This window comes from Cydia fagiglandana, chromosome 5 (assembly GCF_963556715.1).
Source record: "Cydia fagiglandana chromosome 5, ilCydFagi1.1, whole genome shotgun sequence".
NCBI classification, from domain to species: domain Eukaryota; kingdom Metazoa; phylum Arthropoda; class Insecta; order Lepidoptera; family Tortricidae; genus Cydia; species Cydia fagiglandana.
The window spans coordinates 17,568,998-17,590,968 of NC_085936.1; the positions used below are offsets into that span (position 1 = coordinate 17,568,998).

The window sequence follows — 21,971 nt, forward strand, 5'->3', positions numbered from 1 at the left end:
TTTTATATTTTCATTTTAATATGTAACGGGTTTCTATGTTATTGGTGAATAACCATCATTTTATTACATTCTAATCGATTCGAAGTCAATATGGAGGGATAAAAAGATATAAACGCTATCGCTATACCTATTAAAATAGAGCCGGAAACGGTGTTTGTGATAAAAATGATTTTATTATGCTAATTAAAAAAAGTTAAATAATGTTCATTCACTGGATTTTTCGGTGTTCATTCACTAGTTTTTATGTTCATTCATTAGGTTTTTGGGTAGTTTTTGGTAAATTCTGGTATAACTCAAAAACTATGAAAGTAATTAAAAATCGCAGAAATTACTTTCTTATTTATTAAATGAGGATTGATTAAATTGCAGTTAATTATTTTAATTTTTAATGAATGCTGAGCAATGATTTTTCAAACTTGGATAATTGCTTAAGTGTTCATTCACTGGTGGTCTTACCCTATAACCTCTTCTCATCTAAGCGTTTTGTCGGATACTTGAAATTACGCTACGCTGCGCTGTCTTTGAATCGTTGGAGGTAATGTTCAACGATATGGTGAGGTTAGGTTTGACTTTTACATGATTTGGCCAACCGTTCATTTAGGGAAATTATTGCTACATAATGGAATGATCAATTCTCAGATCTGGCCATGAGATATACACAAATATGTTTGAAGTGCTGTATGTTGGAAATTTTTATCCCTTAGCCTGGTAAAAGGTTAAGCTAACTATTTCTAACATTAATCTCAGTTCATAAAGTTTAATTGTAGCAAAGAGATGTTTGTGTATTAATTTATATTACTGATTTCCGCTTACAAGCATAAATGACTGTGCTCTTTTAAAGTTAGCAAGATGCACTTATAAATGTATCAATTCTGTTTAGGACTATGAGGCTCTGATAGGTACAATTAATAGTTAGAAAATGTTGTTAAAGTTAAAATTCATTCATCCATAAATATGTCCTCATTTTATAAACAATACAAGGTCAAGGTCAATACTTAGTGCTTTAATAAATAGAATATGCGAGTATAAAATATATCTCAGATTCTATCGAGTATGCAATTGTAGGTACCTACCTACTTATAAATAAAAATAAATGCCGAAATAACATTATGATTCCCTAAATGAATGTATCTTTGAAAAGAACAACAAATATTTAGTTAAATGGATGGTGGTACATAAACTATGTGAATATTATATTACCCCTTTAATTTAGTTCAAGTATTTATGAAACTCAGCATGACTTTAGACTTGGGCCAATAAACGCATTACCTGAGTCATCCAGACGGATTCATTCACGTTCCACAGATGGATTAGGTCATATCTATTTAAAATATATCAAAGGGCTGACATTAAGTGGTGAAATCACTAGTATACTCAACAATAATAACTGTTTATTCTACTGACACATAACGCGGAATATTTGTAATCTAGCGAGATTGTCAATAATGGCAGATATGTTTACTCGTACGCGTCATCACATTTGATGAGGTTTTATAAAAAGAACCCACTAAACTCTTCAAATCCATTCAACTTTTCAAAATCTTTAATGTGTGGCGAATATTTTTGAAAGAGGTATATCTCTATTTGTAAAAGTTTTTGAGGTTGGTATGTATCTTTGACGCATTGTTCCATATGAGGCCAATTAAAATTGAGAAAATTATGCCTATAATTTTATAAACACGCGGTATTTTATTTAATTTAAACAACTGCGTTAAGTACCTACGCATGGTTGTACTTTGCAGGAACATAAATATTCATAAATGTATTTATAAGTAAATTGACTAGGATTATATTTTAGACATTAGAAATCATGTCAAACGAGCGACATGTGTTGAGTATTTCTGGTTACTAAAATCAGGACTCGTATGTGCCTCATACAAAATAAAAATATTACATACCTATATGACCCAGTTAGTATTTGAACCAACAAACATTTAAAATAAAAAGAAGAATTTCCACGCATTAAAAACTTTAACAAAGCTCGTTTGTCCATGTCCATAAAAACTTTTCTTTTGTTGTTTAAGTATAATTAGGTTTAGGACACGCAAAGTTGAAAGTGTTTGGAACACCAGTGAACGTGCCTATTTTCTTATTTAAAAATTTACAAATAATTTGTAAATTTTCGGCTAGTTATAAAATGTATTGGTTAATCAACCAAATACAAAACCACCTGAATCTGTCACTTAACGACCTGACTTCAATCTACATTATTTGATCATGTAATGTTTTCAACTACCCTCAACTGGCTTAAGGAGCCAATTGAGGGTAGATTTTGTTTACTTTTATATAAATACCTATAGATACAGACTATAATTATTTAATGAGTCGTTTTACATAAAGGATATACTTGGAAGTATATCCTTTAATAAATGGATTGTAATATTTTTTTACTTTAAATAATGTATTTATACTACAGTCAGCATAGTGTGCATGTAAAATAATATTTTGTCATAAAATTTAACCCAAACTCAAAATCTAAATCACACACAACACAACAGTTTTTTTTAATATTCAACATGAAGTGTAAGATTACATTATGTTTACTATGCATATTTTCACGATTATTTCATACACAAACGTAAATTAATTTCATATCTATGAAATGATTTTAGGTTATTCCTATATCTATACTTTCCCAATTTTCCGGGTAACTTTTCCAATTTAACTGTCGCTAAAAACCGCATCCGCGTTTGAGCAATCGCGAATACTTCAAAACAAACATTAGCCAAATAAGTTCAAGCGTTTACATCGTCCTGTATTGCGTTTACTAACGAATATAAAATAAGATAAGGTAGCAAAGTAGAGACTCATCGTACTTTAAAAAATAACTTTTAAGTGTCTGGAATGTTCCATCATTAGTGTTTCCCCTAATGGGCACCAGTCCAATTCGAAGGATTGACGTGTTCTAACAATGCAAAAAAGACAAAACACATAGGTGATTCTCCGTACAGCATGTTTTATTATAATACTAATTATTTTTCATCTTATCTCACCATCATCTTGGTATGATTATGGTATTGGTTATACTAGTAACTAGTAATACTTATAAATAGGTACAATAAAAACTGGTGGAGGCAAATTCCATATATAACATGTATGTAATTGATGGAATGGCGATTATCATCATCATCATCATCATCTCAGCCATAAGACTGCTGAACATAGGCCTCCCCATTCGTACCGGTTGGAAGCGACCCGCATCCAGCGTCTTCCGGCGGCCTTAACAAGGAATGGCGATCAAATTGCCATTATTATTATTGTAAAGAGATAGAGGTTCTTGAGTCTTCTCAATATGAGATGTGAGATAAATTTAAAATTTATTTTTAAATCCGTAGGTATTTTAACAGACTTTTAACAGACTATATAGTTTCTACGTATTTGGTAACGTATTAATTTTATAAATGTAAGTAGGACATAGACATCAGCATTCATCAAGGTTCTAAATTCGTTAGTCTTTAGGATCCGCAAACTGATTTAGTTAACCCATTTGTCGTGAGCTGCTGTCGCCGGCATAAAATACGAATAGCACAGTGTCCTGGCGGCTATTGTTTGTAAAAAATTCAACATAATCGCTTGTAATATGTGTTGTCCATAAAGACAAGCCATCACTTCTAAATTCGGTACTTATCGCCAGTTAAAAATATATAAATAGTTAAAGGTCTTAAACAAGTACTAGTACCTATTTCCGGTTGTTTACATGTCTGTAGTAAATCAGACTATTTACGCAGAAAAAAACATTGTGCTAAGTTTTCCAAGTTTTATCCGAGGCCTTAAACATATCCGAGAAGACACTTCATGGAATAATTCCTAAATAAAAACTAAATGGTAGGGATTAAGGATAATGGTATCCTAACGCATAACATCAAAACGAAAGGAAAGGCAAACATAGCATAGTGACAGCTAATTAATTATTTTGTAAAATTTGCGACCATTGAACCTGGGTTAAGGTGTTAGATTAGATTTTCTACTGTAGCTCTACAGCATTAAAAAATGATAGGTTCCAAAAAGTTTGTGTAGTCGCAAATGAGTTAAAAGACAATTCACGAATCAATGTGTTACATAATGTATGTTACCTATTGATTTAAAATATAATAATTGTAGAGCAAAATAAAATAAAATAAAATGTAAATGTCCTACATTCGTTTCTCTTGCCCGCGTATATCTTACATCACCTGGTCATACAACAGAATAAATGAAACAAGAGAAAAACAGTACCGAATTTTATGCTTCACATTTATTAAAATTCACTAGTCTCTTTGTGAATAAATTAAAACAGTCTGAGGTACTTTTAAAATAAAACAAACGGCTACTTTGATGAAAAAGAATTGTAAACAATCCGAGCGAAAGACGGCAACCAGTGTGTAAATAAATTTCGCATTTACTGAGAAATCGAGATTACAGAATTAAGAATATAAGTTTAGTTCAAAAGTATTTTCGTACTTTTGTTTTTTCTGAGTGCAATTTTAGTCAAGCTCATTAGTTTGGTGCACTGGGTAGTGCCGAAAATGCAGTGGCAAAAAAAAGAAAGGCTAGCCAAGAAGACAATCGTACATCGACGAACGCCAAACGAAAAGAATACATCGGGATGACAGATGCTACGAAAAGTCACGTAAATACAGTATTTAAGTATCGATTGGAGTTTTCTATCAATGCAGGAAGGATATCTATTTCGGGCTCGAGATAAACTAAATCTCAATGTAATATTTACACCTATACCTGGTAATAAACATAAATACAATTTTAAAGTTTTTATGAAATTAGTTTAATTGATAGAGTATATTTTAATTTTTTTTTCAATTTTTTAATATTTTTTGAATTATAAGGTGTCGGTTAATCGGTTACCCATATTCTTAGTTATGAAAAACAAATTTTAAATTTCGTCAGGTGACAATGAAAACTCACTAATGACTACCACAAGTTAATAGCCATAGTGAACCATATTAATATCTATATAACATTGATTATTGTTTAATTCTTTTTTAGTGATTAGTCAGTTTTGGATGTCACCTGACGGTTAAATTTAAGTACTAGTTTTGTGATACTAGATAAAATATCATGTTCTAGAACAGTTTTAATGAATATAATTATTTATATTTTATCCATAATTACATCAAACCAAAAACACCCACTATACAATACTCCATTGAAACACTTAGCCGAAGATAAACCGGGTTGGGCCGATTTTGAATGCCGTTGACCGTTCAATATTGGAACTCTACCGGGCCACTGACATTTACGCGGCTGAAATATAGACTGCACTCACCGGCATTCCGTTGCAGGCATCCCATCAAAGCGACGCTAAAATAAATGCAATGCCTGCTCAAGCCAGCACTCCAAGAGTATATGTACAGACACCTACAATAGTAATTAAAACCAAAATATTACTTTGCTAATCCGCGTAAAAGATAACGTTCTAGTCAATCAGTGCTAACCCAAAGCAAAGAACACCTCAAAGATTTCCGCAAAGTAACGCCTGATTCTATTCACTACCTGCAATAGTATTTTACTCTTTGAAGGCCGCAAAAATATGTGACACGCTCTTATGGCCGTACAAATAAGATCGAAGCAGATATTTTTGCGGCCTTCGTTGTGGAACTACAGGTTTGTTTGGCTATCGTACAGGCGTTTAAAGGAACACTGGTTTGTTTTTCCCTGTGAGGATCGAGCGTATTACCTCGGCCTAACCAGAATAAATGTGCATTCCATTAAAGGGGCCCACTGATTAACAGTCCGCCGGACGGTATCGGCCTGTCAGTTGTACGGAACTGTCAAAATTTTGTTCTAACTGACAGGCCCGGCGGACTGTTAATCAGTGGGCCCCTTAAATCATTGTTGCTGCGTCTCTTGAGGCCGCTTATAGTAGGTACTTAGTCCGAAACGATGCGCTTATCAAACGGTGGGAATAAATCCTCAAAGTGCATTGGTATCGGTTGCAAGTTATTTTAGCTGCACATAAATAAGGCTTTCTAAATATAAAGTTTTACATGCCTACCTTATACTGCCAAATGTTTAAAAATGTATATGTTAAATATAATAAATATTTACTATGAATAATATTTAAAAAAATTTTTTTTAATATATACCTACTTTTAATAATTAAATAGAATGTTCGTAGGAGTATGTTCCTTTATCATATTACAATTTCTAATTTAACATTCGGTTTAAACAATAAATACAAATCATTATTGTTATGGTATATTATTCTCGACATACCACGCAATACTTATAATATATACTCTGCTAATTGGTAACACCATAATTTGCATATCTTCAGAGAAGCAGAGCATTTGTGCTAATTACCAGTGTCTGCCGGATGGCTAATCAGCGATCAGTTTTCTGCCGTGAAAAGACAAAAAAGAAAAAATCAAGATAAGCAAACTAGGAAGAGGTGCGCGAGCGCCGGCAGTTGCGATTCGCGGCGCGGCGCGTGCGGCCTGGCGCTTACATTCGGTTAATATAAAAAAAACCTAAGCATCAAATATTTTCCAGCAATTTTTTTTTTCTGTTCGTTAAAATATAAAACCCTAGATTCAAAATTAGATACTTAATTTGTTGGCGCATTATTAAAATTCGGTCATAAAATTTACCCTTTGCGCGTTCACCCTGAGTCATCTTTTGGCAAAAAATCGAGACAGTCATAGGGATAAATCAGTCTGCGTTCATTGTTGTCTCTATAAATATTTCGGTGTTGAGCGCATTGAATTAATTGCTTATTAGTCCGCTGTCAACATGACCACAATCATTGAAACGAATGGGTAAGTTAATCAATTTTATTATTTTGGTTAAATGATATGACATTAAACATATTTGATTTTTAAGTTCGCCGAGTTAAAATAAAAATCAAACTTATTTTTATGGTACTGGGAGTTTCAATTTACTTAACTAGTCGGAACATTTTTGGTCTTAACTTTGAATTTATTTTATTACCTACTTTTAACTATAGTTAAAATTTAGACATGTTTATTCTTCCGATTATAGTTCTATAAGCTAACATCCGATCTTCTCCTGCATTTTTAAGACATTGTAAATACCTACCTAGATATTGCTTTAGTAACGCCATACAAAAAGGCTTCTATATCAAATATGACCGATGGAAAAAACATACGTGAAGGTAGCTCATAAAGTAAAAGGTAATTTGGGAAGTAAATGTAAAAAAACACAATTTAATGATAAGACAGTAATGGCTTTGTGTACTGGATTGTTTATTGCGATGACCGTTAAGAAGTTTACTTAATGAAGTTTTTTTAAATACTTATAGAATCTGAAATCACCAAATCTAATTTATTTATTCTTAAATTTATTTTTAATTTAATAGGTGTTACATGCTTACTCAATACAATTTATTTTATTACATATGAATGATGTAAAGTAATATAAATTACGCTACATTAGGACCCAAACTCAACAGATCAGATATCTCTCGTAATAAAATATATGTTGTTTCTTTTTCAATTAATGTCCTATTATATCATGACGGCAAATGTAAGTAAAGTGTGTAAACAGATATTACTTGTATTCTGGCATTGACGCTCGATCATTGCCTTAAAGGTGTACGTAAGGTGAGCGTAAACTCGATTTCTTTATATGGCTGCTGATTACATAAGTGAGATAAGGCACAAACGGTCGTGTAGGTACTGTAAGGCCTGAGTTACACTTGTAAGTTTTACTTACGTAAGTAGGGACAAAGCTATTTGTTAGAATGAGATAACGATATTCATCTCTCATTCTGTAGTATAGCCGTGTCCCTACTTACGTAAGTAAAACATACAAGTGTAACTCAGGCCTAAGGATAGCCGAATGTCACTTACGCTTAGGCACCATATGTTAGGTACCTATAAATGAGATATGACTTCCTTATTCTGAGTATAGCCTGCAAAAAGAATAAATAATTAAAAGGCCTTCGGATATCCGTATTTGACCGCCAATGCTTCCAATGAATTCTTTTAGTTTTGCAATAAATTATTATTGCGACAAGTCATAGGCTTCTGTATAATATTAACAATAATAATTTGTCAAAATAATTTGTGATTTTGAATCCGATCAGGACCAATCTTCATACCCTTTAAGTTAATCTGAAAACAAGATATTTGCCATATTTTATGATTATTCATAATTTGAAACATTGCATAATGTAAATGTCTAATTTTACATTACATATGTAAATAATAGAAGAGTATATATAATTTTAGTAACAGACGGCAACGATATGTTATTATTATGACTTTCTAGTAAGATTTACTATTGCATGCCTTGGGACATTAACTTTAATGGGCAGTCTCTTGACGTAAACGATAATGTGTCTGTACGCAAATTAATAACTTTACCATTTTACGATTCCTGTACAGTCGGTTTCCATGATACCATAAATTATCAGGGTGCGTAGCCAACGTGCAATCGTTGACGCTCCGTAGCTAGCGAACGAAACGCAAAAGTCACTGTCGCAATTACTAGTGTGGAAGAATGATAGAGAGAGATGACTACGATACGCTACGGAGAGTTAACGGTTCGCACGTTGGCTACGCACCTAGTACACTTACTAATACATCTATCACTAAATAGTCAGTGTCACTCGTTGCTGATCTTCAAAACCTCGTATCCAATTATTGAGTCGATATTGACATTCACGGTTTTTTATTACTTACACACCTATATATCTTAACGCTGACTTATTTTTAATAGTACCTAGGCTTGGTTACAACTTATTTGATCAAAGTTATAAGATTGTCCAGCAACTATGTAATTTCTTGACTGATATAAATTCAAACATTAAGCCCTACTGGCTTTATATCCCAGAAAGGGTCATGTTACAGTATGAATTCTATTGTTATCAGCAATGGATGGGGTTACGGTTATAAGAATGATAAAATGTCACATAAGTAAAAAGATAAAAGTATTTATAACAAGTAAAAATGGGTCAAGAGAAAATTCTGCACATATTATAAAGCTATCTACGGTATGTGATCTTATTTTTTAAATCGCACAATACTTTTAAACTACAAATGAGTAGTCTTTCATTCTCTACATTTTTTAAATATCATGTTATAATTACTTATCAATTAGTAAACAGTAAAATCATTAAGTGAAATAGATTAACATTGAATGAGTTTTAGCACGCTAAGGTTTTCTTTTGAGCTCTAAAAATAAATTCGTGATAAAAGCAATCAAATGGTACCTATAATAATCATAGGCCTTTTCGTCTATATCAGACGATTTATGATGTAACACCGTTTTTGGTGGCTAAATAGACCGATGCGAGATCGACATGGTCTACCACAGGTCTGACAAGAGAAGTTTGCGGAAACCGGTATTGAGACACCTTGTCGTCGTCTTTGCCTCTTGTCAGCGAGTGCGGCGAACCAAGTCTCATCACAAAACTTGCGACCCTCCACAACACGTTTGCGCCATTCCGTCCGCTGCTCTGCGAGCTTCTCCTAGTCTTGGTGGTCTATATGGAAGGCAATCATGTCCCTCTTTGCGCAATCTTTAAAGCGAAGCAATTAATAATAAACTGTAGGACGGTAGTTCTCATCAGTCAATTATAGTTGTGTGTATGCTTCAATGCTTACATTTCAATTAGGTGGAGAAGCAAAAACTGTTTCCTGCAGACGTAACTGGTAGATTCACATGCGTGGTTTATCACTGCGGAACTTACTTCCCAATGATTAGAGTGTGGGAAATCGTAGAATGTTGGTGCCTTCTGTATATAGTATGCTTACGGTATTATGTAAAGGTTTTATACTGTATTGAAATTTACAATGAACAAATCTGCACTCTACTCTGTACCTACCTATACATGAAAATGTCTTTAAATACCTTTGTATTTAAAGACATTTTCATGTATAATTACTTTTTTGTTTTTTTGTAATGCCGTGTATAGTCGTCTTGAAAAAATACATTGGATTGGATACATTTTACGTTACAGTGAATAAAAACCAAATAACTAGTTTGTGCAAAACTATACATTTATTTTTACGTAACAACATAAATTAATGTAATGATTAGACGCATTGCAACGCGGAATCGAGGAAAAGAATGATCAGTATAAATAAATAATTGGAAAAAACTTCTGGCTTCGTTAGAATTTAAATAATTAGTGTACTTTCTTAATACAGTTACTGGGAACAACTGCAAAAGCGTTGCGAAGTTTTAATAGTCTGTTATCTTCTAAACAAACTTTTTCAAATTAATAAATATAAGAGTTTAACTTCATAAATGCTTTGTTTTGAGCTCAATCAACAAAAAAGTGTGAAGCTGCAAGTTGTGTCAACTGGATTAACTTAATTAAAATGAAAAACTTGGATTCTGTCAAAAACGAGTTAATTCGTGCGATTACACTTTCAATGATATTGACGATACAGTCGCTAGTCGTATTAATTTTAAGGCATACACGGAATCATTACTACTTATAGTTAATTTTTTTAGCATTAGAAATAAGGTATTGATGTGTCTTTTTATTGAAAAACACGTTTCAAAAATAAGTCACGGCAAATATGTAAAAAATATAAATCTAATAGGATCATTTATATTCTTTTGCTTTCATAAGTAATCGTTACTGATTTTTAAAAAACGTTTTTCAATTAAAAGACATGTCAAGATAGGTTACCTTCTTTTTAATGCTAAAAAAACGAACTATAGAGGTGCTAACTCAGTCTTCATAGTAAAAATGAACGACGTAAAATCAACTTCTATATACAGAATAGGGAAACCCAATCACCTCTGCTTTGTTTCACGTGAGGTTTTTGCGTTGCGTTCCCACCGCAAAGCAGCTACATTGACAACCTATGTGACTATCTTCTAGTGCTTTGTAAAAACATCTAACACTTTGTGAAAGTGATCGCAAGAATAGAAAACTATTTTATTGCAAATTGGTGGAAATATAATATTTTTAAGCAATTTGCATATAGGAAAAATCGTATAATTAGATTAAATAAAAAACTAGTTTAAAGCAATTATTATTCTTGTATTCGTTTAACAAAAATAATATATGTATGTATTGATGGTCTTGCAAGGATTTTGGTGGATGAAAATTTTTATTACGAAAATAGATGTTATAAGTACTTACAAATTACATAAAAACCTAAGTACCTAACGAAAGTAAATTAATCTATTTTTAATATAAGTTAATCCATTACGAAAATACATTGCTGTTTCAGTAAAAATAATTTAATTGCAAACATGTCAACATACCTATAATAGATCTTTAATGATTTTTAAGACGATTTAGACTGGTTATCCGTAACTCATGTAACTCGAGTTAACGGATTTAGGCGTGACACGGCAGTATTGTCGAAATTACCGTGTGTAATCGGGCAGTCGCGTATGTAATATTAGCTCAATGACAATCGCTAATTAAAAACAAACCGGTATGAATCATCTCTACCAAATTATATACAAGGCTCCTCGGCGTATTTGTATTTATTTATTTATTTGCTGAATATGGGTTTACAAAGGTGTACAATAACATATTAATTAGTTCAACCATACCCTGCTTGGTGTAGCATGCAAAATTTAAAGTATAGTCGCACTAACATAAAATTATAACATAAAAAATATTAGAAATAACATGTCAGATTAATTATTAACATTAGAAAAGTCATGCAATTCATTATTTACAATTTCAAATTCCTATTTCTATTCCATTTCATAATCAAAGTATTCATGTATGGAATAAAAACACATGTCATTAAGCCATAAAAATAATTTCTTTTTAAACTTGTTGATTGGAAGGTCTTTTATGTCAGCTGGCAACCTATTAAATATTTTTATACACATATAAAATGAACTTCTAGCTGTTTGTTTGAGGCAGGTTTTTGGCAAAAATAGTAGATTGCGCTGTCTAGATATACGGTCATTGTAACTTATCATATCACAGTTTTTTTTAAAATGAGTTTCATTGAGGCGAACAAAAAGAGCCATTTCATATATGTACAAGGATGGTAGTGATAACAATTTATTCTTTTGCATTACTGGCTTACAGGATTCCATTTGTTTCATTTTGAAGATGGCTCTTATACATCTTTTTTGCATTATGAACGTATGTAAGCATATAATATAATTAAATAGTAGAGATTGATTCACTAGTGTTGGTACCTATTGTCTATAGAAATATTGATAGTTTAGTGACTCGTGCCAGCTCTTATGAATCATCATCATCACTTTGCCATTGTTTTGAACTTTGAATTTTCAAGTTTTTTTAATGTTCTAGATGACGTCTTATTTTTAGCAGATACAAAAAAAAGTATTTTTTCGGCACACCAGAATAAAATAATATGTAAGGTAATCAACTTAATTTTGATACCTAATTATCGTAATTAAAAACCAAACACTTGGTTGTATGTAACGTTTATTTTAAAAGAACTGGCCACAATTACGGCCGCTGTTAGTTTTATTCCAAAAGTGTCCAGAACTGACTTATTGCTAATTAACCAGAGGACTTGAATCTTGTATCGATTTGTTGGGCCACATATTGACCTACTAGTGAAACACCAGTTCTAAACGTAGAGCTAATTGGATAATAGTTACACGTGATATATGATATTGAAATAGACTTTTGCTTGATGTTGGTGACAAGTTATTAACCTAATTCCTTGTAACCGTGTCGTCATATCAGGTAATGTATGCAATTTCCACTTTATATCGAAGATATTCGCTCGAAGACCCAAAACGGTGTTTAGATTATACTCGTAATGGTATAAAGATATATTTTAACTTTCGCCATAAAGATATATTTAGATTAAAAGTATATAGAAGTTTGCATCGCTTTGTTGTCTTTAATACAACCCTCTGCTATTTGCTACAAACAAAAACATAGTGCAACCAAACAAAAACTTTACACTAAATCTTTTCTTGATGACTACTCTTTTCGCTGAAACACGTAAACAACATGAAGAAATGTAATATAATTTTGATCATTGGTTAATTGATACATGGACTAGATACACGGAAGAAAGAATGAGCGCGCCGCGCTTCTAAATAAGTAACATCTATGGTTCCCCTATCTCCTGTCTATATTAAGGTACCTGGAAAAAAATATTTACAAATAAATAAAGACCAATAAATCAAAGCAAAAAAAAAAACCGGGCAAGTGCGAGTCGGACTCGCGCACGAAGGGTTCCGTACCATAATGCAAAAAAAAAAAAACAAAAAAAAGTAAAAAAAAAAACGGTCACCCATCCAAGTACTGACCACTCCCGACGTTGCTTAACTTTGGTCAAAAATCACGTTTGTTGTATGGGAGCCCCATTTAAATCTTTATTTTATTCTGTTTTTAGTATTTGTTGTTATAGCGGCAACAGAAATACATCATCTGTGAAAATTTCAACTGTCTAGCTATCACGATTCGTGAGATATAGCCTGGTGACAGACGGACGGACGGACGGACAGCGAAGTCTTAGTAATAGGGTCCCGTTTTACCCTTTGGGTACGGAACCCTAAAAAACGAAAGAAAGTGATCTGTTGCGTCATAACAATATTATATTTATTCCTAGATTTTCCTTGTCGATAACAAGACACGTAAAGAAGGTATTGTGTAACCTGTGAAGGGGAATCTTGTTTCATTTGACATTGGAATTAAGCCTCCAACTCCGATAATGCATAAATCTGGGTCATCGAGAAATATTGAAAACGATTTTCCGAGATATGGAACAAAGTTTCATTGATTTTTTCTTTCCGTAAGCCACAATATTCACAGCTCTGGTTAAGTACCTATCATTAAAAGAGCAAGTCCTATAGAACTATCTACCTACCAAATCGGATCCGGTTATAATTTATACTTTAAAAAAACCGGGCAAGTGCGAGTCGGACTCGCGCACGAAGGGTTCCGTACCATAAAGCAAAAAAAACGGAAAAAATGCAAAAAGAAAACGGTCACCCATCCAAGTACTGACCACGCCCGACGTTGCTTAACTTTGGTCAAAAATCACGTTTGCTGTATGGGAGCCCCACTTAAATCTTTATTTTATTCTGTTTTTAGTATTTGTTGTTATAGCGGCAATAGAAATACATCATCTGTGAAAATTTCAACTGTCTAGCTATCACGGTTCGTGAGATACAGCCTGGTGACAGACAGACGGACAGACGGACGGACGGACAGCGAAGTCTTAATAGGGTCCCGTTTTACCCTTTGGGTACGGAACCCTAAAAAATGTTAGATGATGTAGATCTTTAGGGCAGATCTGTAGAGCCGTTATTTTTTTCGGGTGAAATGATGATCACTTATGAGAGATTCATTTATAGTTTCTAAATTAACTTTTATTTTAGCTTTAAAATTCTTAAGTAAAATTTCCTAATGTCCCGTAATTTTTAGGGTACCGTTCCAAGTTCCATAACCAAAAGGTAAAAACGGGACCCTATTACTAAGACTCCGCTGTCCGTCCGTCTGTCTATCACCAGGCTGTATCTCAAGAACCGTGATAGATTAAAATTTTCACAGATAGTGTGTTTCTGTTGACGCTATAACAACAAATACTAAAAACTAAATAAAATAAATATAGTGTGGCCCATACAACAAACGTGATTTTTTTGCCGTTTAATGGTACGGGACCCTTCGTGCGCGAGTCCGACTCGCACTTGGCCTGGTTGTTGGGTTTGTTGTGACATTTAAATGGTTGCATTTGTTGTAGGATTGACTTCAGCAACCCGAGCACCGACAAGCCGGGCAACCTGGCGCACTCCGCCGTGCTGCGCATGCTCGAAGAGGAGGAGCGCGGCCGCAGGAACCCCGGTGAGCACATCAACAGTTTGTTTATTAGCTGGCTATACACGGTGTAACATGAGGAAACCGGATAATTTTAACCACGCATTTCTGAGGCCAAAAAGAAGGAAAAAATTTAATATGAGTTTAGGTCAATTTCACCAAAAAAAAAATTTTTGTTTTGTTTTTTTCAATATTTTTAATGTATTTGTACATAAACAATAAATGTTATTGGTAAACTTGCCACTTAAAATTGATTTTAACATTTTTTTTCGTAAAACCTACTTTTTGCAAAGTGTTACTTGTCACTTTTTGACATCTATCAATAAGGATATTTAGGCTACGTCCCAAAAAGGCTTTTTACACTACTTGACTTGTTTTTTTTAAATTAATATTATCTCTGAAACTAGGCGAATTTCAAAAAAGTTTATAGAACATTTTTGTCTCAAAATATGGTCAGGAATACGCTGTTAAAATTATTCGGTTTCCTCATGTTACACCGTGTAGTATCCTCGTTAGGCTCAGTGACATATATTACATAGAGTTTCATTAAAGACAAAAGTCTAAAAAAGATGACGTCACCTGGCCTCATGAGGGTTACATACCTGTCGCAGGCAAATTGGAGCCGCTTGTTATCTAACCATCCGGCTTGGCTTGCCTCAATCAGCCAGTTTTGCCACGACTGGCTCGACTGGCGTGAAGCCGCACTTGATGTATGAAATTGGGCGACTTGTGTCAAGACATGGTAACCACAGAGGGCTTACCGCGAACCACGTTCGACGTGTTGCCTCTCTATCGCACTTGTAAATTCGTACGTAAGTTTGACAGGGGGGCAACACGTCGAACGTGGTTCGCGGTAGGCACTTAGATTACCTATAGCGTAATTGAATCGCACTCCTGGTGCCCTAATCAAATTGACAATCGTACATTGATAAATGCCGATCGAAAAAAGTACCGGAATGACGTAAAAAAATTGTTTTACTAATCGATTTTTATTCAGCTTATTAACGCTTTTTTAATTTCAGAAAACAGTAAATTTTCCACTTTTAAATTTATTCTAAGCTTATTAATGCTTTACTAACCACTCCTGCTTTGCCAGAGATATTTGCAACCCGTGAACAAGCTATAAAGATAGTAAAAGTACATGCAACACGCCGCTTCGACTCCTTCTGGCCGCCGGAACGCATGGTATCTGCCCACTGTTGGGATGGACTGCTTAACGCTAACGGACATATACACACACACTTTATGAAGCCAGAGGAAGGCAAAGGTATATGGTTCATTGCACACTGAAAAACATCGTTACATTAGCATGGAGACATTTTCTAAACATATATCAAAAAATTAAACTTCTACAGTATTTTTCAAACTCGATGGGCACGCTAACAGCTAGGCGTCATCTCTATTTAATTTATATCCTAAAAACGCCAATTGTCGCAAAAATGTACTGAGATGACATCTGTCAGCGTACCCATCGAGTTTAATAAATAGTATAAATAAAGAAAGCTGACGTTCATCAGTGATGACATGACCAATTTACCATTCAAACAGGTAGGTATTCATGTTAGTTACATTATTAATTATTATGCTCATCCGAACGTGTACTCAAGAAACATTTATAAAACATTTTTTATTTGTTTCAAAAATTACACAGCGCTACAGTTAATACTATTGTCCTGTGAAAGAACAAAATAATAACAAAGAACCACTAGTCAAAACTAAAATAAAAAATCGGGCAATTACGAGTCGGACTCGCGCACGAAGGATTTCGTAGGTACCATAACGCAGAAAACGGCAAAAAAATTACGGTTGTTGTATGGGAGCCCCACTTAAATATTTATTATATATATTTTTTTTTGTAATTGTTGTTATAGCGGCAACAGAAATACATCATCTGTAAATTTCAACTGTCTAGCTATCACGGTTCTTGAGTTACAGCCTCGTGACAGACAGACAGACGGACGGACGGACGCATAGCGGAGTGTTAGTAATAGGGTCCCGTTTTACCCTTTGGAACCCTAAAAATTGACAAATGAAAAATCGGAAAAATGTTTCGAGTTTGAAATGGTAATGTAACCATCTCAAAGTTTTAAAATACAAAGCTGGTAGAAGACATCTAAATCTTATTAAGTAGTCATTCTAGCGCCATATCTAAGTCTTCAATCACTTTAATTATAATAACATTAATAACCCTATTGAAAACGATGAAGTGGTTATGTACTAAAATACTCAATGACTAGCATGGTCAATTGAGATTTTAATCGTAGATCACCTTTAGTTACACATCGAGGGCCACGCGTCTCGATCACTACGGCTGATAGCACGCAAGATGAAAGCATCGATCGTGTCTCTTAATGAATCACTGAACTCTATTAATGAATGAATACTATTCTTGTTAGGGTTTAACGTCCGAATATTCTGCGTCCCAGACCTTCCTTTGTACAAATGTCAAGTTGTGATTTGGCCACGAACTGGTGACGATCGTGTAGTTTGGTGGGAAGGATTTGGCAGACAACGTATTTTTACAAATAACGTGTTTGTATCTGGTGCTGTTTCTGGTAGTTAGCGAACGACAACGAGGGAATAACGACTACCGAGATGCCTGAGGCAGTTATTATCGGTAAAGATTATTTTTTTACTTCGACTCGCGCTGTGCATGTTTTGCTTTAAAGATGTGAGAATAAAAAAAACGTGTTGTACCCATTGTAGACACCGGAGTGATAAAATTAATGTTAAATAGCTGTGTTTTACTAATTTAGATACCATGTCAATTTGTTTTTATGCCAAAAAATGTGCTATGAATTGTCAAAACTTGATAAAACCGTCAAGGTACGTTTAAATTTACGTGTTATTTGTTTTTGTGCTGTATTTATTTAAAGATAAATCTGTATAAAGCGAGCGGTTATTTTGTGTGATAAACGCAGCGTTGAACGCATGTAAACAACTAAATGTAGGAAAAATGTCATTTTACATTAGATTATTTTACGCGGTAAGCGTATTGTCATAATTCATACATTCTGTTAACCCATTCGCTCAAAGCTGCGTGTATCGCATAGCATAAAACAACCGCACGCTTAAATATTGATTGAAAATTGGCCGAATCTATTAAACCGCAGTGATAATATACGACACTAGCAGCCTTGGTTTTTATAAATATCTTTATAGACACGCTGTTAACATTCTAGAGCCAAGATTTAAGACCTAGCAACCAGGTGAACATTCAACGAATCGTAAAAACTGTTCATTTAAAAATAATGAAGTGTTCTTCATTGACGTAACCATCTATTTCCGATGTGTTATTCTTGTGCCGAGTCACACTTCATGAATCAATGTCTTATTTTAAGAAGCCGTTGAAAAAAATGTTCCTTGACAAATTGATATTTACCTACCGGTACACTAAAACATTGGATACTGTTGATAGTCTGTGTTGATAGCATGAAAGGCCGACTGAAGACAACATTTTAAATAAATTGTAATATTCTCAACAACATATCAATTTCGTTGTAGTGTTGTAGGTTGCTCATGCATTAATAATTTATTTTGATGACACTACTTAAAAATTAAATGTATTGAACCTACAAAAAAACGGAAACGATGTGAGCGCTCATTATTAACCAGTTTAAATTACGAGCCGCTTGAAATAGCTAAAGCTTTTGGTCAAGCGTACAAGTAGCGGTTTTCATACAGAATTTTTCGCCGCTTGTGACATTTTATTTTTGAGCTGTTAATGTTCCGGAGCTAAGAGTATCGCTTGCCGGCAAGATAATTAGCTTAAACAAGATAACAACAAATTATACCGGTCTGCGGCAACATGGCTATGTTATGTAGCCCGTTACAATTATGTGCATCACACGCCTGAACGACCAAAGTAATTGCAATCATGATTACAATAAGATGCTCCATAATCGAACTGAATAAATTAACCTTTCTCAATATGCCAGTTGATTCTACACCGTATGTTTCAATCTTTTAAGGTTCCATTCTGGCAAGGTTTACATCCTAATCTTAAATGCATACCTGCGTCTTAGCGATTAATTGGACTAATACAGTTAGTAGGTCAGTAGGAATCAACGTTGTCTTGTAACGAAGTCTTTCGGTCTATTGGAGTTTATCATTACTGAATCCAAGTTATCATACACGCGCACCAAAAAGTATAATAGGTATAAAAAGACTTCGAAATTTATGGTAAATATGGAACGTCAAAGATTCAAGGGCATTTGGATATTTCCTTTAAACGGTTGTTTCACTGTAGTTCATTGTAAAGATATATGGTACTATCGTGTAGATTGGTGTCTTGTCAGGTTAATACACTTGCACGGATATATCGTATGACAACATATATTAGTCAGGTTTCAGGCAAACATCCAACTCGCTTGGCGAAAAACGAAAGCATTGTTCCGCGCACAATACACACCTGTTGTCTTGATATTTACACAAATAATAATGTCTATAAACGTAGAATAAGTTGTTGTTATTAAAACGGTAATTTTTGTTATATAAAAAAATTTCGTTGCAGAAAAGGTGCAAGCAAAATTACTAACGAATATTATTTTTAATAGGATTCAAAATAATGAAAATTAAATTTATACACACGATACACGGCAGTCGTCGTGAACGCTGCTCGCACTGTTAGTGCTTGACAAAGGAGACCTAGGCTCTCCAAAACATGTCGCGCGAGTGACTTTAGAACAAGTGAGTCTAAACCGTACAATTATTCAATGTTAGTATGTCTCACAACAGTTTAAATTTGAAAATTAAATTGCTGCTGAGGCGGAAAAATGTCGCATATATATTTCTCTCACTGACCGGCATATATTTGCGGCGTTTGCAGCCGAAACTCTGGAACCGTGCTGTCCAAGCGCTCACAAACTAATTATGCAGGTCTCTAAAAAAATCATCGAGGTCACCGGAAACCGTAGGACTGGGTCGTTCCTCGCCCAACGGATCGGCATAGCCATCCAAAGGGGGAACGCAGCCAGCCTTATGGGAACCGGTGCACAGGGATCGGACCTGGTGAGCTAGCCAAATATGTATTATTATTTTTTTAGGTATTGATTTTAGTTTTATAGGTAGTTTTAATTAGGTTAGTATGTTTAATATTACATATTTATGGTTTTAATAAATAATATATGTGTTTTATGGTAAGAGTTGATAAAATTTTTAATTTTATTTTATTTAAATTGATTGGTAAGTATTTAGAATGTTGATATTTTACTTCGCTCTAAAGTTACGTTTTTTTCTGTTTATTTCTCACTGCACCCACTTGGACGCTTTTCTGTTTCGCCCTATGGTTGACTGGTAGAGAATGCCTATAACGGCATTAAGTCCGCCTGTTGTACTTTTTATATGTGCAATAAAGTTTAAAAATAAATAAATAAATAAAATTTAGGGACTCCGGTCAATAATTCAGTCCTTCGAAGTAAATGCACTTTCAAAATTATGTTATAAAGCCCTATTTACACGGATCAAGAACTTGCATGCGATTTTCGTATTGGGTACACTAACTAAATTCATTGTATATGCACGTTAGTTCTCGCATCGTGTAAACGGGGCTTAAGTGTCAAGACAAAATATTGTATTAGCAGGTCAAGTGTCAAGGGGTCAATTTTCAAATAGGCATTTTTTGCTGTCCCACGGCTAAAACTCGAAGTCCATAGGACTAAAAGACTGGGTATGTATATATTTTCATTCAGTGTATTATAAGCTTTAAAAATCATGCACAACTGTACCAAAAATATTATTTGGTCCTGACAAAATCGCATTTGAAGTTGCAAAAACGGCGAAATTTGCCGTTTTTCGCGTGTCCCAGTGGCGGCATCGCGCAATAAAAAAATCATAACTTTGGATGTAGGCAACGTATTATAAATAACTTTGTATTTCTATAAAGAGCATTCTCTAGAAAATTGATTTAATCATATTGATAAATTAATGCGTTATTTAATAAAACAAGGGAAGCATTTTTATCGCTGTCCCGCGCGGCACCTGTTTTGTTATGACTTAAATATACCCCCTATAATCTTCTTTGTCTATTAAATAACGGTTAGATTAAATTTACAACGCAATAGTGCGGTTAGTTGGGCATCGATTGACATCAAATGTAAACCCGGAAACAGTTTAATTTATTTAAAAACAGATAAAAATCTCTTCCGATATATTTTGGTACGACTACAACGACATTTGTATGGACGCTGAATACGTTGGTACATAGTTGGAATAAAAATATTTCTTTTATAATAATAGTTGCAAATATAGTGTTAAAATATATAGTAAAATAAATAAGTGAATCTGTTGTATTGTGTAGGAAATATCGCTAAAAAATATTATTGGCGACATGTCGCGACATTTGTATGGCGACATTTATACGGCTATTTTGATCGTATAAATGTCGATTGTGGCATACAAATGTCGACATAGTGCCATACAGATGTCGAGAAGGTGTTATACATATGTCGTCAGGGTCTTATAAATGCAACAAAAATAATAAATAGTGGCATATACATGTTGATACTGCCATATAATGTCGAAAAAATGCCGTATACATGTCAAAAGCGCCTTAAAAATGGCTAAATAGTGTCATACAAATGTCGATCTTTAAACGTCCATATCTAGCTAACTATAAAAAGTACAGAGGTGCCTCCTACAGTATATTTTTTGTTGTTAAGAACCCTTCCTAAAACGATGATTATAAATCAGATTTTTCAAAAATAAAAAATTAACATACAAATGTCGAAAAAACACCCTCTTCAAAAATTGACCCCAAGGGAAATTCGTCTTTGATCTAAGCCCAGTTTCTTATTTATTTTGTTTGTAGAGGTAGAGAAACCGCCTTTACAAACTCCATTATTATTCCAGTCATAAATTCTTACCTTGACAAGGTAGGTATTCGTACAAACACATCACAGTTGTCAATCGTGATCCTGATTCTGAAATGTAGTTCAAGGCGCAGACAACCTTAGGTAGTGGCTTTGAAATACATATATCCATGCCATAACGCTGCCGGTTCCAACGTCGTAAGTATTTGAATGTCGAAAGATATTAAACTGACGAGAAAAGAAACTATGACTGATAATAATGTAGGTACGACAAAGCGACCAATAAACTCTTAACCTGGTGATATATTCACTATTATTGTTATAAAAAATAATATTGATACGGCGACTGCTGTCAACTCCGTTACTGTCGCTGGTGTGTTCGCAAGTGGCTGATGTAGCCGATCTTTGTTAGTAAAAGTTCGCGAACATTACGAATAAATAAAAGGGTACATGTACCCGACAAATTT

The 21,971-nt window shown here is 33.9% G+C and overlaps 1 protein-coding gene across 5 annotated transcripts in view; it reads left to right on the forward strand.

The window, feature by feature from the left end:
• The window catches only part of LOC134664589 (DNA translocase FtsK), a 60,443-nt gene that overhangs the window by 8,322 nt on the left and 30,150 nt on the right, over positions 1-21,971 (forward strand). For 3 of the 5 annotated variants that reach the window (XM_063521311.1, XM_063521315.1, XM_063521312.1), the window contains exons 3-4: positions 14,622-14,722; positions 15,792-15,962. In XM_063521311.1, the coding sequence (XP_063377381.1) occupies positions 14,622-14,722; positions 15,792-15,962 (272 nt within the window). Of the gene's footprint in view, positions 1-6,563; positions 6,756-14,621; positions 14,723-15,791; positions 15,963-21,971 lie in introns of those variants that run through there. The other 2 variants (XM_063521313.1, XM_063521314.1) reach the window with 2 other exon arrangements.